The following is a 20,012-nucleotide window of genomic DNA, read 5'->3' as shown; positions in this document are numbered from 1 at the left end:
TATAATTAATAGATGTACACTCAAAGAAAAAAATTAAACCTTTATCAAAAGGTTTACATCAAACTTACATTGATGTTGTAAGTAAAAATATTTTTGTTGTGTTTTACGTATTACTTTTATTATTCTCTGTTTTATCAGAATTTCTCCTACAATCTCAACCATCCTTCCTTTATGCTCTCAGAGTATCTTGTTTATACTTTCATTAAAAATACCTGGTCTTCTTTCATTAATTTGAAAAATATTTGAGCATCTACTATTTATTTGCCAGGAACCCTTCTAGGTGCCTCAGACACAACAGTGAACACAGGATACCCACACCCTTGCTGCCTGCAGCTGACTTTACATTGTATGATAATGCAGATTTTTAAAGCCCTGTTTCCATAACAGGTCTGTGAGTTTCTTAATGTCAGGGGCTCATCCATTAATCTTTGGACTTTTAATCTTTCAATTAAGATTTGAACTCATTTTTAGTTCAAGGACTGGAACACAGTGGGTCCCTCAACTAAACGTTTGCTGAATGTATAATGTGCTGTTGCTGGGACTTGTGGAAATAAATACTTAGGTAAGCCACACGTGCTTATGGAGGGCATCCCCTAGGCCACTATAGGTCATAGGTAATTTTGGGAGCTTGAGACTGAGGCAAAAATAATAATAAAAATAATTATAGCTAATATGTATTGATGACACCTGGTTCTATCAATAAAATCCATATATATTATTTCACCTAATACTTATAAACACATATATAATGTAGATATTGTTATTATCATCCCTATTTGCAGCCAAGGTCATTGAAGCTTGAAGCTTATAGAACTCAAGTAACTTTGAATAAGGCCACAGATTCAGTAAGTGGCAGAGTTGGGATTCAAACCCGGGTTTGCTGACTTCAAAGCACGGTATTTATCTACTCCACCATACTACTGCCTTCGGTAAGTTCTAGTTGTATTAGAGCTCTGGTAGCCAAACCATTATGTACAGGTGCTTAGTGGGAAAATGGAGCCAAGTTAAGTGGCTGGCTTGTTAGCGTAAGGGTTCCTTTGAAATAGCTGCAGTAAAAACCCAGTGTCTTGTGCAAAGTTCATGTTGTATATTTTTCCTTAAGATTGTTTCTTTGTTATAGAACAGAAGAATTTATCTACAACAGAACAAAGGGTCTGGGGAATTTTGCATCCTATGCAGAGGGTTAGCAGTTCTATTTACACCCCCATAGAACCTCTGAAAATTGTTCTGCCTTCCTAAGAGTCTATGCCAATTTGGATGACAACTTCCAAATTAGTGACACAGAAAAGGTTTAGCCTTTTATTTCTGGAACTTCCTGTATTCAGAACAGCTATTCATGTGTTCTCTATACACTTAGTTTTATCCCCTTCTCTTTATTTATTGTGTAGTAATTTGCTATTCTGTAATAGCACAATAATTATAAATATATTTAAGAATTTATTCTCATTTCTGACATTTGAACTACAATATCATTACGAAAATAGGTTTTATTCTCATTATGCTCTACATTGTAAAACTATGGTTATTTTTCAAGCTATAAGATTAGGCTGGTATTCAAGGCTCTCTTCAAAATTTTAACCCAATTGTTTTTTCATGTTATCTTCTGTCACTTCACCAATGCAATGCCCACTCTACCAACCCAATCCAATCTAAGTCCCACTAGCTTTTGGCACACCAACCTGTACACCAAGAAAACTCCTGTTTTCTCCATAAGCCGTACCCTCCTTCAAGTCCCAGTTTGAGTCCTTCTTCTTATTTTTTTATTTTTCATTTTTTTTAGAGATAGGGTCTTGCTCTGTCACCCAGGCTGGAGTGCAGTGGTATGAACATAGCCTCCTGTAACCTTGAACTCCTGGGCTCAAGTGATCCTCCTGCCACAGACTCCTGAGTAGCTAAGACTACAGGCATGAGCCACCACACCCAGCTAATTTAAAAAAATTGTTTTTAGAGATGGGGTCTTGCTACATTGCCCAGGCTGGTCTCAAACTCCTGGCCTCAAATGATCCTTCCGCATTAGCTGAATGCCTCTTCTTGATATCCTCTCTCATCAGCCTTCCTGGAGATGCTCTTCCTTCCCTTGAACTCTTACACTGTGTATATCATTCTCTTGGACCTTGGCACTTATTACTTCACATTGCTTGTTAACTTTCCATGTCTGTGCCTCTGGTGATTCTAACTGGACTGTCCAATATTGAAGATCAAGCCACTTCTAAAATTCAGTGTCTCCCACAGTGCTTAGCATGGTGCCTTATACATTAAAAAATCACTGAAATTTAAGAGTACTTATATTAATATTACACTCATAATATGTATATTACTATTTAAGCAAATTAAAGATCTCATTTTTTTCTGAAACATGAAGTGCGTGATAATAAGGTCAAATTTTAATCTTAATTTGAAATTTGAAACTCCTTTGTATCTAGTATTTTTGGTTTACCTGCTTTCATGAGCATGATGGAGAATTTACCTATTAGCCAATAAAAAAATTCCATTTTTTTATTTCTTAGTTTTGGTTATAAAATTGTGTCTGATCTGTAGGAAGTAAAGTTGATGATTAGCTGCTAACTAGATTTCTGGACTCTAAACTTGAGGTTTTGGTTTGTCTTAAACTACTATAAGGATTGGCCAACACAAAAGTCATATGTTTATGTAATTTTGATCTCCATCATGAAAAAGGTAGTAGAGTTTTCTTGATTTCAAAGCATTCCAAATAAATAATCCCAGGTCTCTAAAGAAAACCAAAATCAGCCGGGTGCAGTGGCTCACGCCTGTAATCCCAGCACTTTGGGAGGCTGAGGCTGGCGGATCACGAGGTCAGGAGATCAAGACCATCCTGGCTAACATGGTGAAACCCCTTCTCTAATAAAAATACAAAAAATTAGCCGGGCGTGGTGGTGGGCACCTGTAGTCCCAGCTACTCGGGAGGCTGAGGCAGGAGAATGGCGTGAGCTTGCACAGAATGCAAGCTCACTGTGAAGCGGAGCTTGCAGTGAGCCGAGATTGCGCCACTGCACTCCAGCCTGGGCGACAGAGCGAGACTCCATCTAAAAAAAGAAAAAGAAAAAAAAAACTAAATCAAGAACTACCACAAATTTGCTGAACATATAAAAATTAGCAGAAATAGGCCAGGCACAGTGGCTTATGCCTGGAATTCCAGCACTTTGGGAGGCCGAGGCAGGCGGATCACGAGGTCAGGAGATGGAGACCATCCTGGCTAACACAGTGAAACCCCGTCTCTACTAAAAGTACAAAAAATTAGCCGGGCGTGGTGGCGGGCGCCTGTAGTTCTAGCTACTCGGGAGGCTGAGGCAGGAGAATGGTGTGAACCCAGGAGCCGAGATCCGGCCACTGCACTCCAGCCTGGGCAACAGTGCAAGACTCCGTCTCAAAAAAAAAAAAAAAATTAGCAGAAATAATCAGAATTCTCATCACATTTAGAAGGAGTCTTGGTTACTCCAAGTAAAAGAATGGCTGATAAAATGCATAAAGTTTTACGGAGGAGGGGAGGAAAATTAGAAATCAAGTTTGATGTGCAATCACAAAACAAGGTTTTCTTTTGTTCTTAATAGTAATTTATATACTTTGAAAAAGAGTGAAGAATATTATAAAAGGGACTTCCTCAAATACTGGGTTTCACCCGAAAATTTTAATAGACTTCATCTTTAAAAATGGAAATTTCATTATGTTTAATGACCAATAGAAATGATAGAACTGAAAAAATATAAAAAATATGGGCATTTAAAATATTAAATATATAAGATATTGAACCTTCATATTACTAATAATGTATTACTCAATAAAATATATTTAGTACATAGCTTAATTTATTTTATGTTAATCTCAAATATTAAAAGGAACTCCTTGGCCGGGCGCAGTGGCTCACGCCTGTAATCCTAGCACTTTGGGAGGCCAAGACGGGCGGATCACAAGGTCAGAAGATCGAGACCATCCTGGCTAACACGGTGAAACCCCCATCTCTACTAAAAATACAAAAAAAATTAGCTGGGCATGGTGGCGGGCACCTGTACTCCCAGCCAGTCGGGAGGCTGAGGCAGAAGAATGGCATGAGCCCAGGAAGCACAGCTGGCGGTGAGCTGAGATCGCGCCACTGCACTCCAGCCTGGGTCACAGAGCCAGACTCCGTCTCAAAAAAAATAAATAAATAAAACATTCCTTATACCAATTGATTCTTTAAAAAAAATTTATGTTAGCTTTTTAAATTGACAAATAAACCTAATTGTTTCATCTTCCAAATCACCGTTAGAGACAGTATCTCATTTGATCATTATAAGGATCCTATCAGGTAGTTAGAGCAGATTTGGTAGGCGAGTAAAGTGAGGTTAGGGTTATAGGCCAGGGTTTCTCAGCCTCAGCACTGTTGAGATTTGGGGCTGGATAATTCTTTGTTGTGGGGAGGCCATCCTGTAAATTGTAGAATGGCTGTTTAACAGCATTCCCAGGCCTCTACCCACTAGAGGTCAGTAGCATCCCCCCACGCCCCTACACCACACAGGATGTGACAACCAGAAATGTCTCCAGACATTGCCAAGTGTCTTTTGAGGGGCAAAATCTCTCCCAGCTGAGAATCAGTGGTATAGGCCTACAGTCACATAGCAAGCGGCTGAGCTAGGGCGAGAACCCAGATTCTCCAACTCCTCAGTACAGAAGCTCACGCCTCTGGATCATGCTGCCTATACCACATAATACCACCCATCTGTCCAGAGTCTTTCAGCCTCAGTTAATAGCTATCTTCTTTTTTCAACACATAATCATTTGCATGAACAAAATGCCTCCCTCCTAGACCTCTAAATATTTTTTCATATTATGTTTCTTATAATTCTTCTGAATGATTTTTATATAAACTGCACAATAGAAACTGAAAAAGAAATCCACATACCGCTTTATAAAGTTAGCAAAAAGTATCCGATGGGAGAATCCTAGCCTTCGAATTCTTGCTGTTTCCAGAATTCCTGTGTACCGAAGCTGTAGCAGAACTTTCTCTTTGTCATATTTTCTTGCCTGACGCTCATTATTTGGTTTGATGCAACGGACAAAATGAGGTTGGCCCACCACCATTTTAGACAACAAATCCATCAGGGAATACTATAATACGCAACAAAAATAAATTTCCCAATGTAGCATACAAAAACGTATGAGCTTGCAGGCCTTTCTTTTTACTACAAGAATAACATTCAAAAAATGAATGTTATAAATGCTCCCATTAGTCACAGTAAATGGAGGAAAATCTGTTTTAATGAACATTTTATTTATAGTATAGTTCTAAAAAATACAGATTTACTTATAAAAATGTAGAGGCAATAACTAGAAATTTAGCTATTAAAAGTTTGCTTATAAACCATTAAGGCAACTTTAATTAACAGATAAAATTATTTTTGATGTAGTTTGTAAGCAATTATATACTGTTAGGCTAACTTACCAAATTATAATATTATACAATCTTACTAATCCTTCTTATATATTAATTTCCTTGTCCAACTCTCTCTTTATAGATGGTAAAAAAGGGAATACTTTACAACAGACACTGGAGCTTATTGGAGGGTGGAGAGTACGAGGAGGGAGAGGATCAGGAAACATAACTAACGGGTACTGGGCTTAATACCTGCGTGATGAAATAATCTGTTCAACAAACCTCCATGACACAGCTTCACCTATATAACCAAACTGCACATTTACCCCTGAACTTAAAATACAATAAAAAAAAAAGGGAACACCTTAATCCCTGTTAGGATCATCTCTTAGTTTAAAATAAGGACAGAAAAGTTAACAGCGTTTAATATGTAAGAAGTAGATATAAGCAAAGTGAAATCCAATTAAATATTTTCATCAGTTCTAATTTGATCATTTTCTTATTTATTTTTGGATGATTTAAAAAATTCATGTAGATATGAAACTGTGTTCTATAGCAATACCTTATTAAAACAGTAGCCAATTACTAGACAAGTAAGTATAACATATTAGGATAATCAACTAAAAGTGGAATCCCAGAAAGCGAGTATCTCAAAGACCAGGATCACATTTATTGGTGAGGTAATGTATGGACACAAATAGCAATTGACGGCTGGATCCCGTTTAGTGTTGGAAATGTAAGAACCTACAGTCATAAAGCCAGTGCAAAACAAATGCTGAAATTGGCAACCGACAAAGCTCTGAATTTGCATGGCTTCCTCTTGGGCACTGAGGCTCAGATGTGATCTTTTCAAACAGCTGGGCCTGTCACTTTGGAGCCTTTTTCATTACATTTATCTGTAAGTCATCGTTCCTTTACTCATGCGAACATCTGCCAAGTACTGGTGGTACGGGGTGATACTCTGAGCAGGACCTTCCTGCAATTTAGGCGCTGGTTTTTCTGAGGGACTAAAGCATAGTGTTACACTGTGTTCAGTCTTCTCTGCAGAATGAAAATAGCTTTAAAAACACACTTCATGTTGGGTGGAATTATCTATCATTTCTCACTTCAGCCTGAAGATTAAAAAGATTTCATGAACTAATCTGGTTTAAACATACATACAGTGTTTGATGCCAACAACAGTGGTATGATAATGGTGTTGGGTAACTCACTTAAAAAAAGGAAACAACTTGGCTGTAAATATGTTCAGTGATTCACCTGTGCTGCATTTCTGATGTAAAGTGAAATGTATTAGCAGCAAACGTCAGGTATTAAGCATATAAATGTACTGGCACTACTCAAAGATGATTAAGTACACACTGTCTTCTATGAGCTTAGGACTTAAAAAATATTTAGTAAAGGTACTCATATATTTTTTAAAGAATTTTATGTTTCTGCTAGAGAGTTGGATACATTCACTGAACACTTAGAGTAAATTTAATCTAATTTCCTCCACCTCCTCCACATTAAATTATATAAGTAATAACTCCAAGTTTTAGTGGTATTTTCTTCATTTTCATTGGATGGTTAATAGGTTTTTATCAGAATAGGTAAACAAGAACTGGAACCAATAACGGAAGGGTTATCTAGAGCACAGAGGAAAAAAAGTACTTGGTTTTTTTCTTTTATCCTACATTGCCGAAGGAAGGAAGGTGACCTTGATGCTATGCTAAGCACACTCTCTTAAGCATGTTACCGCATCTTCCTGATGACTCTTCTCCTCGCACCATTCCTACACGGGCTCTATTTCCCTTTTGAGGTTTTTAGCTCTGTACAGGCAGGGTGATATGAAATGGAGATGGATGCTCAGCCTTGCCCTATCTGTCTACTCTAAAATCATTCAGGATGGGGAAGGAGAATTGGTAGTTATCATAGCATTGAAGTAAAAATCCTTTTAGGTTTTATTCTAGTGGAAATGCATTCTGTTCCATGGACAAATTTTAATCAAGGTATAGACTTTCATTAAGATTGACCTGGGATACAATAATTTCACAGGTAGAATGTAAAAATAAACCAATCTGCAGATTTTGAAGGTAGATGCTAACATATCCTGTATCTAACAATAGTAAATAGAATACAATAAACATTCTCTTTGCTAGTGTTACTGGCTTTTGATCTGTAACTTATTTAGACTAAATAGCACCTCTAAGCACAATACATCATAGTTTAATATCTTACTCTAAAATATGATGCAACTGTTTGTGTTTTCATGTTGGTTGTCTCTCTGGCATGACGTGTGGCTTCTCCAGTGTCGCCCTAAGGAGACCAAGGAAGACAGTGATGCTTTGGTATCTATTGTACTTTATTATCTACAGAGAGCATGTGGCATTTTCCTTCAGGCTATCTTAGTTTATGCATTCAAATATGTAAAACAGCAAAATCTTGATATTCTTCCTTTAGGTAATTGTTTTGTCAGTCTCATTGGAATTTTAATTGGTCTTATGTAGACTGTGAATATCTCTCATCTTCACTAGTACATTTTTAGTTGGTCTTAGCGTAACATTTAAAACTAGCTAAAAAACGGCTAGGCATGGTGGCTCATGCCTGTAATTGCCAGCACTTTGGGAGGCCAAGGCAGGCTGCTCATTTGAGGTCAGGACTTCAAGACCAGCCTGGCCAACATGGTGAAATCCTGTCTCTAGTAAAAATAGAAAAATTAGCTGGGTGTGGGTGGGTGCCTGTAATCCCAGCTAATGAGGAGGCTGAGGCAGGAGAATCACTTGAGCCTGTGAGGCAGAGGTTGCAGTGAGCTGAGATCATGCCACTGCACTCCAGCCTGGGTGACAGAGTGAGACTCCAGTCTCAAAAACAAACAAACAAACAAACAAAAACAAAAACTGCCCCCAAAAATTAGCTAAAAAAGAAGAGTTGGAAATATTAATATATCAGAAATGCATGATTATTTTAGCCCCTAGCAGTAACAAGAACATAACATAAATATCTGTTCAAACAGAAAAGCAAGATCAAAGGGAGAAAAACTAAGAAAAAACTGTTGACTTTGAGAAGCATACAAATATTGCCATCATACCGGTTAGATTCTTAGACTGACTGCCAAGAAAAAAAGCATTTTCTTACCTTTGCCAGATTGATTAATTTTTCTGAAGTCCTCATTTGATAGTTTATAACATTTTTAGTTTTAGAATGTGGCAGATTACCTATGAGAATGTAGAAAAATGTAATATACCTTTTAGAATCCTTAATGGCTAGATGATTTTTCCCATTTACTTAAATGTTAAAATAAGCATTGTTAATCCTGCAATATTCAGAATCATATGCTTGGTTAACTATTTATGGAGGAACTTAGGAATAAAAAATATTATGTAAAAATGTACAACAAATTTTAAATTCAGAAAAAAACTCTTGAGCTTGGAAAACAGAAAAGGCCGAGGTGTTGGGTTTCCTTTGAATTGCTAGAAGACTTGAGATGATTATGACTGAGGGAGCAGTTTGCTTCTTATTTTTTTGTGTGATAAATGGCATCTGAGATTTTCTTTAACACAGGCTAAGCTTTAAAATTGGCCTGAAAAATCATATGAATCATTAATTTGCATGAGGTGGTTATAAGCAAATCAACTATGGTTGGAGGCAATGGCCTTTTTCAATCTAACTTTCAGAAACATGCTTCATTCTAAGGACTACACAAATGCACACAACCCAAAGCAGTGAAAAAAATTATGGCCTGAGAAGCCAGAAAGACTTGGCTTTGAATCTGAGGTATAGTACTTAAACTGTGTTGCCTTTGGGTCATTTACTTAGTCTCTGATCTGCACCCAGAATCCATAAAATGGGAATAATGGTGATTTCCTCACAGAGTTTTGATGAAATGTGATAATATGTCTGGCACATGGAAGGCCCCTGAAATGCAGTTCATTTTCACAGCTCTCACCCCACCAAGCACAAGGAACCAACCAACCCACAATCGAAGAGTTTATTATCCTAATAGTAATGTGCAAAATATCTTCAAAATGCAGTATCAATTCAGAAAGATCATTTCTTGTCTCTCTCCTTCTTCTAGGTGATAAGTAGAGGCTAAATGTTTTCGGCAAATCTTTCCCATTCTTTATGGTTGCAAAAGGCTGGCCTAAGATGGTGCAGGAAGGAATTGTGATGGGAATGTGCCTGGCAGGGCCTCTGCTCTGCTTCCTCCCCTCCATCCGAACTCCAGGGGAGGGGCTGAGACGGGTGTGTGCCACAGTTTCCATGCTAGGCTTGCCCTGCACACTGCCCTGTTCACTTTTCAAAATGTGAAACTTACTGACTACAGCAGAATGGACAGAGACAGTAACATGATCTTTAGAGTGGCAGTTTCAGGAATTTCGCTTAAATTTATTTATGTAGATCAACGGGAACTAAAATTAGCATAGACCTTAATTTCTGAAAATATATCCATTTTGGTTTTTATAGCTCACCTAATGAACAAACTTGTGATAAACCCAACTAAAGACGTGAGCTGCAAGTAACTGTGGTGCACTTTCCCCTAAAAATGGCTGAACTGTATGTCATATGTGAAGTCATATATACAAAGGGCCATGGTTATTTTAGAATCTTGAAGACAGCATAATATAGAATTGAAGAACTCTAACTCTAACATTTTCCATTGGGAAACCTTGGGAAAGCTGCTCAACACTTTCAAGCCTTAATGTCTTATTTGTAAAAAAGTAGTGCCTCCTTATTGTGTTGTTATTAGGAGTAATTGAAGGTGCTTAGCACGGTGCCTAGCACATAATAGATAACAAAGTTGTCTATGATTATTATTACATGTTTGCACATCTGGGTGAATATAAAATCCATATGTCTTTGCTATCTCTGAGGTTCTGAGTTTATTGAAACATACTTGACTATTAAGTTCTTCTCTTCTCCCTGGCCAACCAGACACTGTTCTGCTGATAGCCAAGCAACACAACATAGTATTTAGAGGCTGGCTGCATATTTTATAAGGGCGAAAAACATGGAATTAGATGGATAGATGCTGTTGGTGTATATGAAAAGGGATGGCAATTGTTAAAGTCAAAATTAATGACTTTTGCTTCTGGGTCAGATAAAGTAACACCGACTAGATTAACCTTCGCACCTCAAACAACTAAAAAGACATACAAAATGAAAAACAGGTTTCATACATTGTGCGTCAAGCAGTGTAAGGACATTGATCCCTAAGAGAGGGAAGACAAATGAGGTGAGCCCTCTGATTATGCCAGCTTTCTGCCTGGAGAAGTTTCAGCCTGAAATGCAGGGAGTGAGGGAACTCAGGTAAAGCCTGGGAAAATAAGCCAATATAACCAACAGAAAACAAGTGGCAAGATGATAAGAGTCAAATCCAACCATATCATTAATCACATTAAATGTAAATCATCTAATCATCTCAATTGAAAGACAGAGATTGTCAGACTGGATTAAAAAAAACCAAGACCCAACTATGTGCTGTTTAGAAAAACCCTACTTTGAATATAAAGAAAAACAATAAATTGAAATTAAGAGTATGGAAAAAGATATGCCATTCACTCACTAATCATAAGAAAGCTGGAGTCTCTATATTAATATTAGGCAAAGTAGATTTCAGAACAAACAATACTGCCAAGGATGAAAAGGGTCATTACATAATAACAAAGGAGTCTATCCATCAAGAAGACATAACAATTTTAAATGTTTATTTACCTAATAATATAGCTTAAGAATACATGAGCAAAAACTGAAAAAAAAAGAGAGACAAATTGACAGCTGTAGCCAAATATTTAAAAATTCCTCTCTCAGTAATTGATAGAACCAGGAGAGAGAAAAACAGTAAGAATACAGAAGACGTGACCAATACGCTCAATCAAGTGGACCTAACTGACATTTATGGAACATTTCATCCAACAACCAGCAGAATAAACAATATTTTCAAGTGCAAATGAAAATAAGACAGATAATATTATGGGTCTTAAAACATATCTCAATAAAGTTAAATGGATTAAATAACACAAAGTATGCTCTCTGAACACTATGAAGTTAAATTAGAAGTCCATAAATAATATTTGAAAAATCTCACCGTATTTGGAAACCTTATAAACTCTTATAAATAACCCATATAAGTGCTGATATTAGAAAAATGTCTTCTTAAATCAATGATCTAAGTTTTACCTTAGAAATGAAAAAAGGAAACAAAATAAAACACAAAGTAAGCAGAGAAAGAAAACAACAAAGATAAATGAGAAAGAAAAAGAGAATGAAATAGAAACAAAACCAATAAAAAATCAATGAAACCATTTGAGAAGATCAATAAAATTAATACATGTCTAGGAAATCTATCAAGAATAAAATGAGAGAAGACACAAATTACCAACGTCACTTATGAGACAGCTGACATAACTTCAGGATCTACAGATACTAAAAGGATAGTAAGAAAATGTTGTAATCAACTGTGTCAATAAATTTGACTATGTAGATGAAATAAATTTCTTAAAAAACACAATCTACTAAAGCTCACTCAAAAATTAGATAATTCAGATAGCTTTATATTTATTAAACAAATTGAATTTGTAGTTGAAAACCTCACAAAACATCCTTCAGGCCCAGTTGGCTTCATTGGTGAATTCTACAAGGCAACTTAGGAAGAAATAATACTCATTCTACTATTCCTGAAAATTGAAGAAAAGGCAATACTACTCAATTTATTCTATGAGGCCAGCATTACTGTGATTCCAAAGTTACAAAATGAAGCATAAGAAAACTATAGTGCAATATTCCTCATAAACATAGATGCAAACATTCTTAAAACATGTTTGCAAACTGAATTCAGCAATATATAAAAAGTACAATGCATCATGACCATTTGAGGTTTTTCCCAGGAATGATTAAAAAATCAATCACTCACCATTTAACAGATGCAGCATTGTTCCTAATAGCCAAGATATGATCAACCCAGGTGTCCATCAATGGATGATTGGATAAAGAAAATGTGGTGTCTACACACACACACACACACAAATACTATTCAACATGGTTGAACCTGAAGGACACTATAAGTGAAATTAGCCAGTCAAAAAAGACAAATACTGGATGGAATTTGTGGAATCTAAAAAAGTTGATTTCATAGAGCTAGAGAGTGGAATGGTGGTTACTAGTAGTTGGGGTGGTTTCAGTGAGAAGTGGTGGGTTGGGGAGATGTTGGTCAAAGGATAAAATGTCAGCTAGATAGGATACGTAAGTTCATAGTATTATATACTTGAAAATTGCTAAGAGAGTAGATTTTTAAGTGTTTTCACCACAAATAATTATATACAGTAATGTATATGTTAATTAGCTGGATTTCATTATTCTACAATGTACGTATACTTCCAAATGTCATTTGTATACAATAAACACAATTTTAGCTGTCAATTTAAAAAAATAACAAAAAAAGGGTAATCTATTCAGTAGATGTGGAAAAAGCATTTAACAAAATACAATATGCATGCCTGATAAAAACTCAGGAAATTGGCCAGGCATGGTGGCTCATACCTGTAATCCCAGCACCTTGGGAGGCTGAGGCGGGTGGATCACCTGAGGTCAGGAGCTCAATACCAGCTTGGCCAACATGGTGAAACCCCATCTCTACTAAAAATACAAAATTTAGTTGGACATGGTGGTGCACGCCTGTAATCCCAGCTACTCGGGAGGCTGGAGTAGGAGAATCTCTTGAACTTGGGAGGCAGATGTTGCAGTGAGCCGAAATTGTGCCACTGCACTCTAGCCTGGGCAACAGTGTGAGACTCTGTCTCAAAAAAAACACGAAAAACAAAAACAAACAAACAAAAAACAACCAACAACAAAAAAAACCATTCAGGAAATTAGGAATTAAAAAAAAAAGTAACTTCTCCCCTGATAAAGGGCTTCTATGAAAAAATCTACAGTTAACATTATACTCAGTGGTGAAAGACTAAAAGACTAACTACTCTTTCCCCAAGATCAGGAAAAAGGCAAGAGTGTTCACTCTTGCAACCTGTCCTGTGTTCAACACTGGTGATTGCATTGTGATTCTAGCCAGTGCAACCAAGAAAAAAGAAGTCAAAAGGAAACATATTGGAAAAGAACAGGCAAAACTCTTTCTTCACAGACAACACGATCAATCTGTGAAGAAAATCCTTTGGAATTAACAAAAAAAGCTACTCTGATAAATGAGCTTAGCAAGGTTGCAGGGCAAAAAATCAATATACAAAAATCAATTAGACTTCATATACTGGCAGAAACCAGAATTTCAGTTAAAAATTACCATTTATAATCACATAAAAATGTGATACACTAGCAGATAATTTGGCAAAGGATGTGCAAAACTTGTACAGTGAAAACTACAAAATGTTGCTGAGAGAAATTAAGGGAGACTTAAATAAATGGAGAGCTATACTGTGCTGATTGGAAGATTTAATGTTGGGAAGATACCAATTCTCCCATTATTGATCTATAGTTTCAGTGCATTCCAATCAAAACCCAACCAGGATTTTTGGTAGAAATTGACAAGCTCATTCTAAAACGTATATGGAAAAGCAAACAAATTATAATTACCTAAACAAGCCTGAATAAGAACAAAGTCAGGTTAACTTGTACTGCCTGATTTCAGGACTTTATAGAAAGCTACAGTAGTCAAGAAGTGTGCATTAGCCTAAAGATAGATAAATATCAATGACACGCAATAAAGAGTCCAGAAATAGACCTATTTATTAGTCAATTGATTTTTCAAGGAGTGTCAAAGCAATTCAATGGGGAAAGAACAATCTCTTCAACAAATGGTGATAGAACAGAGAGGTTTGGAGGGAAGGATTATAAAGGGTCATGAGAAACATCATTTGTGAGTGATGAGTATGTTCACTATTAATCATGGTGATAGTTTTACAGGTGCTTATATATGTCAAAAACTCATCAAATTTTACTGTTTAAATATGTGCTGTTTCTTGTATTTCAGTTATACTTCAATAAAACTATGAAAAAAGAAATGCAGAGAACAATTTTAAACTCCAGTAAAGAAAAACAACCCAAACTATATTTTTTCTACTTACAGCAAATGCAAGGATGTATTATGGTTGGGTGGAACAAAGACACGTCCATTTTTAATCAATAAGAGAGCCCACCAAACTTTTGGAACCTCAAAGAATCATCCAAAAGCTGCCCACTCCTGATTTGCCCAGGTAATTCTGAACTCTGGAGGTCAGTATACTCTTGTAGTGAGTAGCTAGGATACCACCACATTTTCTGCGTGACTGCTGCAAACACTTACCTTTAATGAAAAACTAGCTTATTTATATTCATTTTAATATTTTCTTCAGGTGATCTGGGGTAGAGGATATTAACAAATGAATATTTAGTGAGCCGAAAACAAACTCACATGAAAAATTAAGGATGAAATTAGTGAAAAGCACAGAGATAGAAACTATTTGATTGGGCTTCAGAAAACTTCCAGGTAAGGAAAATTGTCTTACCTGTTTTGGTCAGAGGGTGGTTGACTAGTTGCCTAATTACACTGTTGTCGGATGACCTCAAAAGTAGCACAATGTCAGTTGGAAGAGTGTCTCTGTTTTTGGCTAAGAATCCACTTGCACTATAGAGGACCTGTTGATACAGTATGCTATAATTATCACAATCAATTTCATTGTCATCCTCCTCCTCCTCACCATCATCATCATCAACAACAGATACTCATTATGAGCTTACTCTATGTTCAGCAACAGGGATACAAGCATTTACTAAGGTAGCCCCTTATCATCTTAAGGTAGCTCCTTATCATCTGTGTCTCACTGATTTTATTTGGGTTGAAATGACCAAAGAGGTTTGATTCCTCTCATTTATTACGTTAGGAATTTGGTATGTTTCTTTTCTCTGTTTGGAGGGATGGAGCAGCATAAAGGAAGCATATTGAGCCACAAAGGCATTCCTATTTCTATGATAATTGATCCACCTGTGTTGAATTGGCCATGATAGATTTTTATCTCAGTAGTAGTGTGATTTAAATACACTGTGGCTTTTTGTGTTTCTGGCACTTCTAAATAATGTTATTACTTAAAAAAAAGTTTAGAGATGAGGTCTTGCTATGTTACCCAGGGTGGTCTTGAACTCCTGAGCTCCAGTGATCCTCCTACCTCGGCCTCCCAAAGTGCTAGGATTACAGGCGTGAGCCACCATGCCTAGCCAGTTTTATGACTTTTTAAAGATCAATGTAATCCAAAGATTTTTGTGGAATGATCCAATATAGTATTTGTTATGGGTCAAATTGTGTTCTTCCAAAATTCAGATTTTGAAGATGTAAACTTTCACTGTGACTGTATTTGGAGACAGGGCCTTTATGGAGGTAATTAATGTTAAATAAGGTCTAAGAGTAAGACCCTACACCAATAAGACTTGTGTTCTTATAAGAGCAGGAAGAGGAACCAGGGATATTTCCCCCCACTCCCTATGCTCACATAGCAAAGGCCATGTGGGGACACCTTGAGAAGGTAGCCATCTTCAAGCCAGGAAGAGAGGCCTCCCAGATGCTAACCCCACTCGGAGCACTTTGATCTGTCAGCCTCCAAAACTGTCAAAAAAATAAATTTCTGTTGTTTAAGTCATGCAGCCTGTGATATTTTTGTTATGGCAGCCCGAGCAGACTAATAGATTGTTTCTTTAGATAACTTTAGATAACTTTAAGTTCTGTGTAATTTTATTTTTATGTATTTTTCATTTAATACATTCTTTCTTGATCTGAATATCCTCTTTGTCCTCCCATATTTATGACATCATTGTGAAGGAATGACCTGTCATTCTCTGCAGAAGGAAGGAAAGAGAGCATCCTCTGGGTCTAGGACAACAAATCTGAGGTTTTCTCTGCTGTGGGAATGTGTTTCTGTCAATGTAGAGACATTTCTTCCTCTAACTGCATCATAATCCATTCATCTGGCTTAGCTCAGTTATCTGACTGTACCTCCAGCCTGGCACCTTCTCTTCTTGAAAGGGAGGAGGGACAAAGAGTGCAGTAGAGAGAGAATCATCTAAAGTCTGAAAAAGGCAGTTTATACCAAAGGTCCTCAGGCATCGTTACAAGAAGGAAACAAATAGGTAACCATTGCCAGCTAAACTCACCCAAGGATTCTTTCAGTTTTGTGTCTTTTCTTTTTGTTTTTTCTTAGTTACTTAAAAACGATTCCTCTAGAAAAACTATAACCTTATGATTGTTAAACTAAGAGAAAGACTTTTCTTTTAACCTCTTCAGCATAGATGCTAGAAGCGCATGCCCTGGAGTGGGTCTGGCCTCCATAGTGAGTGGCTAGCAAAGGACAGGATGGATTACAGGACATCAGAGGGCATAATTAGGGCCAGTGGGGGCGGAAACAGACAGCTATTACATTATCATTATCTATAAACATTTTGGGCCATAATTTTCATGTCTATCCTATTATTCATTAAAAGGCTAAGGAGAAACTCAGTCATAATTCTTAAGAGTTCTTACCTTTCCTGCATAATGGTGAATTCCAAAACTAAGTTCCATTCTTTTGGGTCTCCAGAAGTATTGTGATTTCAGGTTACCTTCAAATTTTTCTGTAGAAAAATACTGAACTCAAATATCAAGCATGTATGAGATCCTCAAAAAATACTGTGAAATTTATTTACCATAAAAAGGACAATGTGCAGTGAACAAAGACAGAAAATTTTACATAGCTAATATATGCAGATTTGGAATAGAATTATACATGGTAAAGTAAAACTCAAGATCATTAATTTCCACCATTACATTACGATTTAGGGCATCAGTCCTCAAGCCATGTCACGCATCAGAGTCACCTCGAGGGTTTTTTTTTTTTTTTTTGAGACAGAGTTTCGCTCTTGTTGCCCAGGCTGGAGTGCAATGGTGCGATCTTGGCTCACTGCAACCTCCACCTCCTGGATTCAAGTGATTCTCCTGCCTCAGCCTCCCAAGTAGCTGGGATTACAGGAGCCCGACACCATGCCTGGCTAATTTTTTATATTTTTAAAGTAGAGACAGGGTTTTGCCATGTTGGCCAGGCTGGTCTCGAACTCCTGACCTCAGGTGATCCACCTGCGTCGGCCTCCCAAAGTGCTGGGATTACAGGTGTGGGCCACTGCACCTGGCTGAGGGTTTATAACACAGGTTGTGGGCCCTAATCGCAGAGTTTCTGACTCAGTAGGTTTGGGGTGGGATCCAAGAATTTGCATTTCTAACAAGTTCTCAGGTGATGCTGACGTTCCTGGGCAGGGGACCACATTTTGAGAACCACTGGTACGGAGGAAGTAAACTACTTGAGACTGACCAAAGAGGTTTGTAAAACACAGTTTGATGTCAAGCCATGAGCCTAAAAATCTGGTGTTTTTGCTCTCTTTTCTACTTGTAGAGCTATAAATTATTATTGATTACATGAGAAATAAAACATGATCTTAAAGGCAGCTGAATTTCTATAACAATTTTACCACCTTTGGAGAACTTATTCTAGAAGGATCATTTGATCTAAAAATCAACTGACTGCTATGAAATGATTTTCCCCACCACTTTGGGGTCAGTTTATTTTCCATCTAGTATTGTCCAATTCGAGGAGAAATTAAGCCAATCAGTGAGTCAGAAAGAAGGAACATTACCAGACCTAATGGTAAGAAAGAGGCTCTGCATGTCACCCAAAGTAAATGACAGAAAGATGTGAATCCACATTTTCTGAAAGTATTTCTCATACGGAATAAATACCTCCTATCATCAGGGAATACAATGTTCTGCGTTTAAAAACTTTTTTTTTTCAGATATCTGAAAAATCTAAAGTTTTTTTTTCTTTTTTAATTTAAGGAGTAAGACATTTTCATTTTAACCAGCTTGAATGGTGATCTTTTAAAATGTATTATACATTTCTCTGCTTTCTCAAACACAAAAAATGAATACATTTAATCTTACTTTGATGACTTAGGATTATTATCATGAATATTTATTAATGTACTGTAACTTAGAGGTTATTAAGGTATTTGAAGCGATTTGCCTCTATTAAATAAATGAATAGAACAGAACATCACAGATTAATTTATTTCCTACCTGTTAACTATCTCTTTTCAATTCCAGAGCTGTCCTTTTGCACTGCTCACCAATTTCTAATTTTGGGCTGGAAAATTTCTAAGGTCATTTATAACCTGTGATTCTATGGTTGAGCTTCACCACAAAATAAGGAGAAGTCCAATATTTAAACTTGCTTAATTTATCACTAAATATTTTACCCTATCATAAACATGCACTGGTCCAGGTATTAAATCCAAAGGCTCTTCTTTAAAGTCAAATATGCAGGCTTTGTGACAGCTATTTTCTCCCAGATAATTTAAAGCCATTTAAAAAATCATTCAGAATGACAAGACTCTATTCATAAAACCATGCAGACACACTGGACTGAAAACTCACCTACAAGAGTCTGGTCAGTGGCCTTGGGAAATCTACTTTCTTCATCAAGTAGGGAAAGTAAACCCATTGGCTTTTGCAGAAACATATCTAAGAGGGGCCGGTTATCCTCATATTCAATAACTCTAGCATCCACATCTTCATTTAGGTATTCATTCTATAATAAAGACAAAACCACTTAAAACTGTGAATAATATATAGCTTGATAGTAATTACCTAAAATTTTACTTTGCATATATTAAAATAAATTGCTCCCTTTGACCTTGCTTTTTTTGTGACGGAGACTCGCTCTGTCGTCCAGGCTGGAGTGTATTGGCGCAATCTAGGCTCACTGCAACCTCTGCCTCCAAGGTTCAAGCAATTCTCCTGCCTCAGCTTCCCGAGTAGCTGGGATTACAGGCACACACCACCATGCCCGGCTAATTTTTGTATTTTTAGTAGAGATGGGGTTTCACCATGTTGGCCAGGCTGGTCTCAAACTCCTGACCTCAAGTGATCCTCCCGCCTCAACCTCCCAAAGTGCTGGGATTACAGGCATGAGCCACCGCGCCCGGCCTGACCTTGCTCTTAAACTGAGAGTATCATTTTATTTTTCTCTCCACAGAGCTGCTTGTTCCTTAAAGTCTGAACTGATTATACTCAGGGTAGTAATAAAAGAAGCTCTAGTCTCCATACTAGAATTATGGACATCCTAAGTTTTCAAGATGTAGGAAAATATGTTGTTAATGAGAAGTAACAAAATTATGTTCCAGACTTTACAGAATATTTAACTAGATACATCTTAGAGGTATACTTTCCCCACTGAATCTCTCAAGCACAGGTATATAACTTTTCAATCACAATTCCAGACAGTTACGTAGTTACAAGACAGCAGAGAGTTATAGAAACAACCAGTGGATTTAGAAACAAGGACACATAGGTTCATCTCTGGGCTCTGCCACTTGCCTAGCCACAAAATCCTTTGGAATTTCCTTACTCTATAAACATCTATTTTCTAATCTATTAAATGGGGGTAACAAACCCCACCTCACAAAGTAAAAACATATGGCATATTAATAATAATTTGCTGTTGAGTATAGTGTAATATAAGATGTGTAAAATAGAAACAATGAACCACAGATAATTACTGTAGGGTTAAGGTACCAGCACAGCATAGGTACCTATGATCTACTTTACAAAAGGGACATGAAGGCTTGTGCCCAGTTGGCTTCTATGACTCTGCCTTTACACTGTCCCCAG

The 20,012-nt window shown here is 37.0% G+C and overlaps 1 protein-coding gene across 3 annotated transcripts in view; it reads right to left on the bottom strand.

Annotated features, from left to right (window-relative positions):
- MYO3A (myosin IIIA) overlaps positions 1-20,012 on the bottom strand; it is a 282,515-nt gene that overhangs the window by 52,942 nt on the left and 209,561 nt on the right. For all 3 annotated transcript variants that reach the window (XM_019034337.4, XM_055353315.2, XM_063709962.1), the window contains 6 exons: positions 18,777-18,930; positions 16,839-16,927; positions 14,836-14,965; positions 8,483-8,562; positions 7,586-7,663; positions 4,898-5,103 (listed from right to left, as the gene is read on the bottom strand). In XM_019034337.4, coding sequence (XP_018889882.2) covers positions 4,898-5,103; positions 7,586-7,663; positions 8,483-8,562; positions 14,836-14,965; positions 16,839-16,927; positions 18,777-18,930 — 737 coding nt within the window. The remainder of the gene's footprint in view (positions 1-4,897; positions 5,104-7,585; positions 7,664-8,482; positions 8,563-14,835; positions 14,966-16,838; positions 16,928-18,776; positions 18,931-20,012) is intronic.

This window comes from Gorilla gorilla, chromosome 8 (genome assembly GCF_029281585.2).
Source record: "Gorilla gorilla gorilla isolate KB3781 chromosome 8, NHGRI_mGorGor1-v2.1_pri, whole genome shotgun sequence".
Lineage (NCBI taxonomy): Eukaryota > Metazoa > Chordata > Mammalia > Primates > Hominidae > Gorilla > Gorilla gorilla.
The sequence above is the reverse complement of the archived record's forward strand: the minus strand, read 5'-3'. Positions and strand labels throughout refer to the sequence as shown.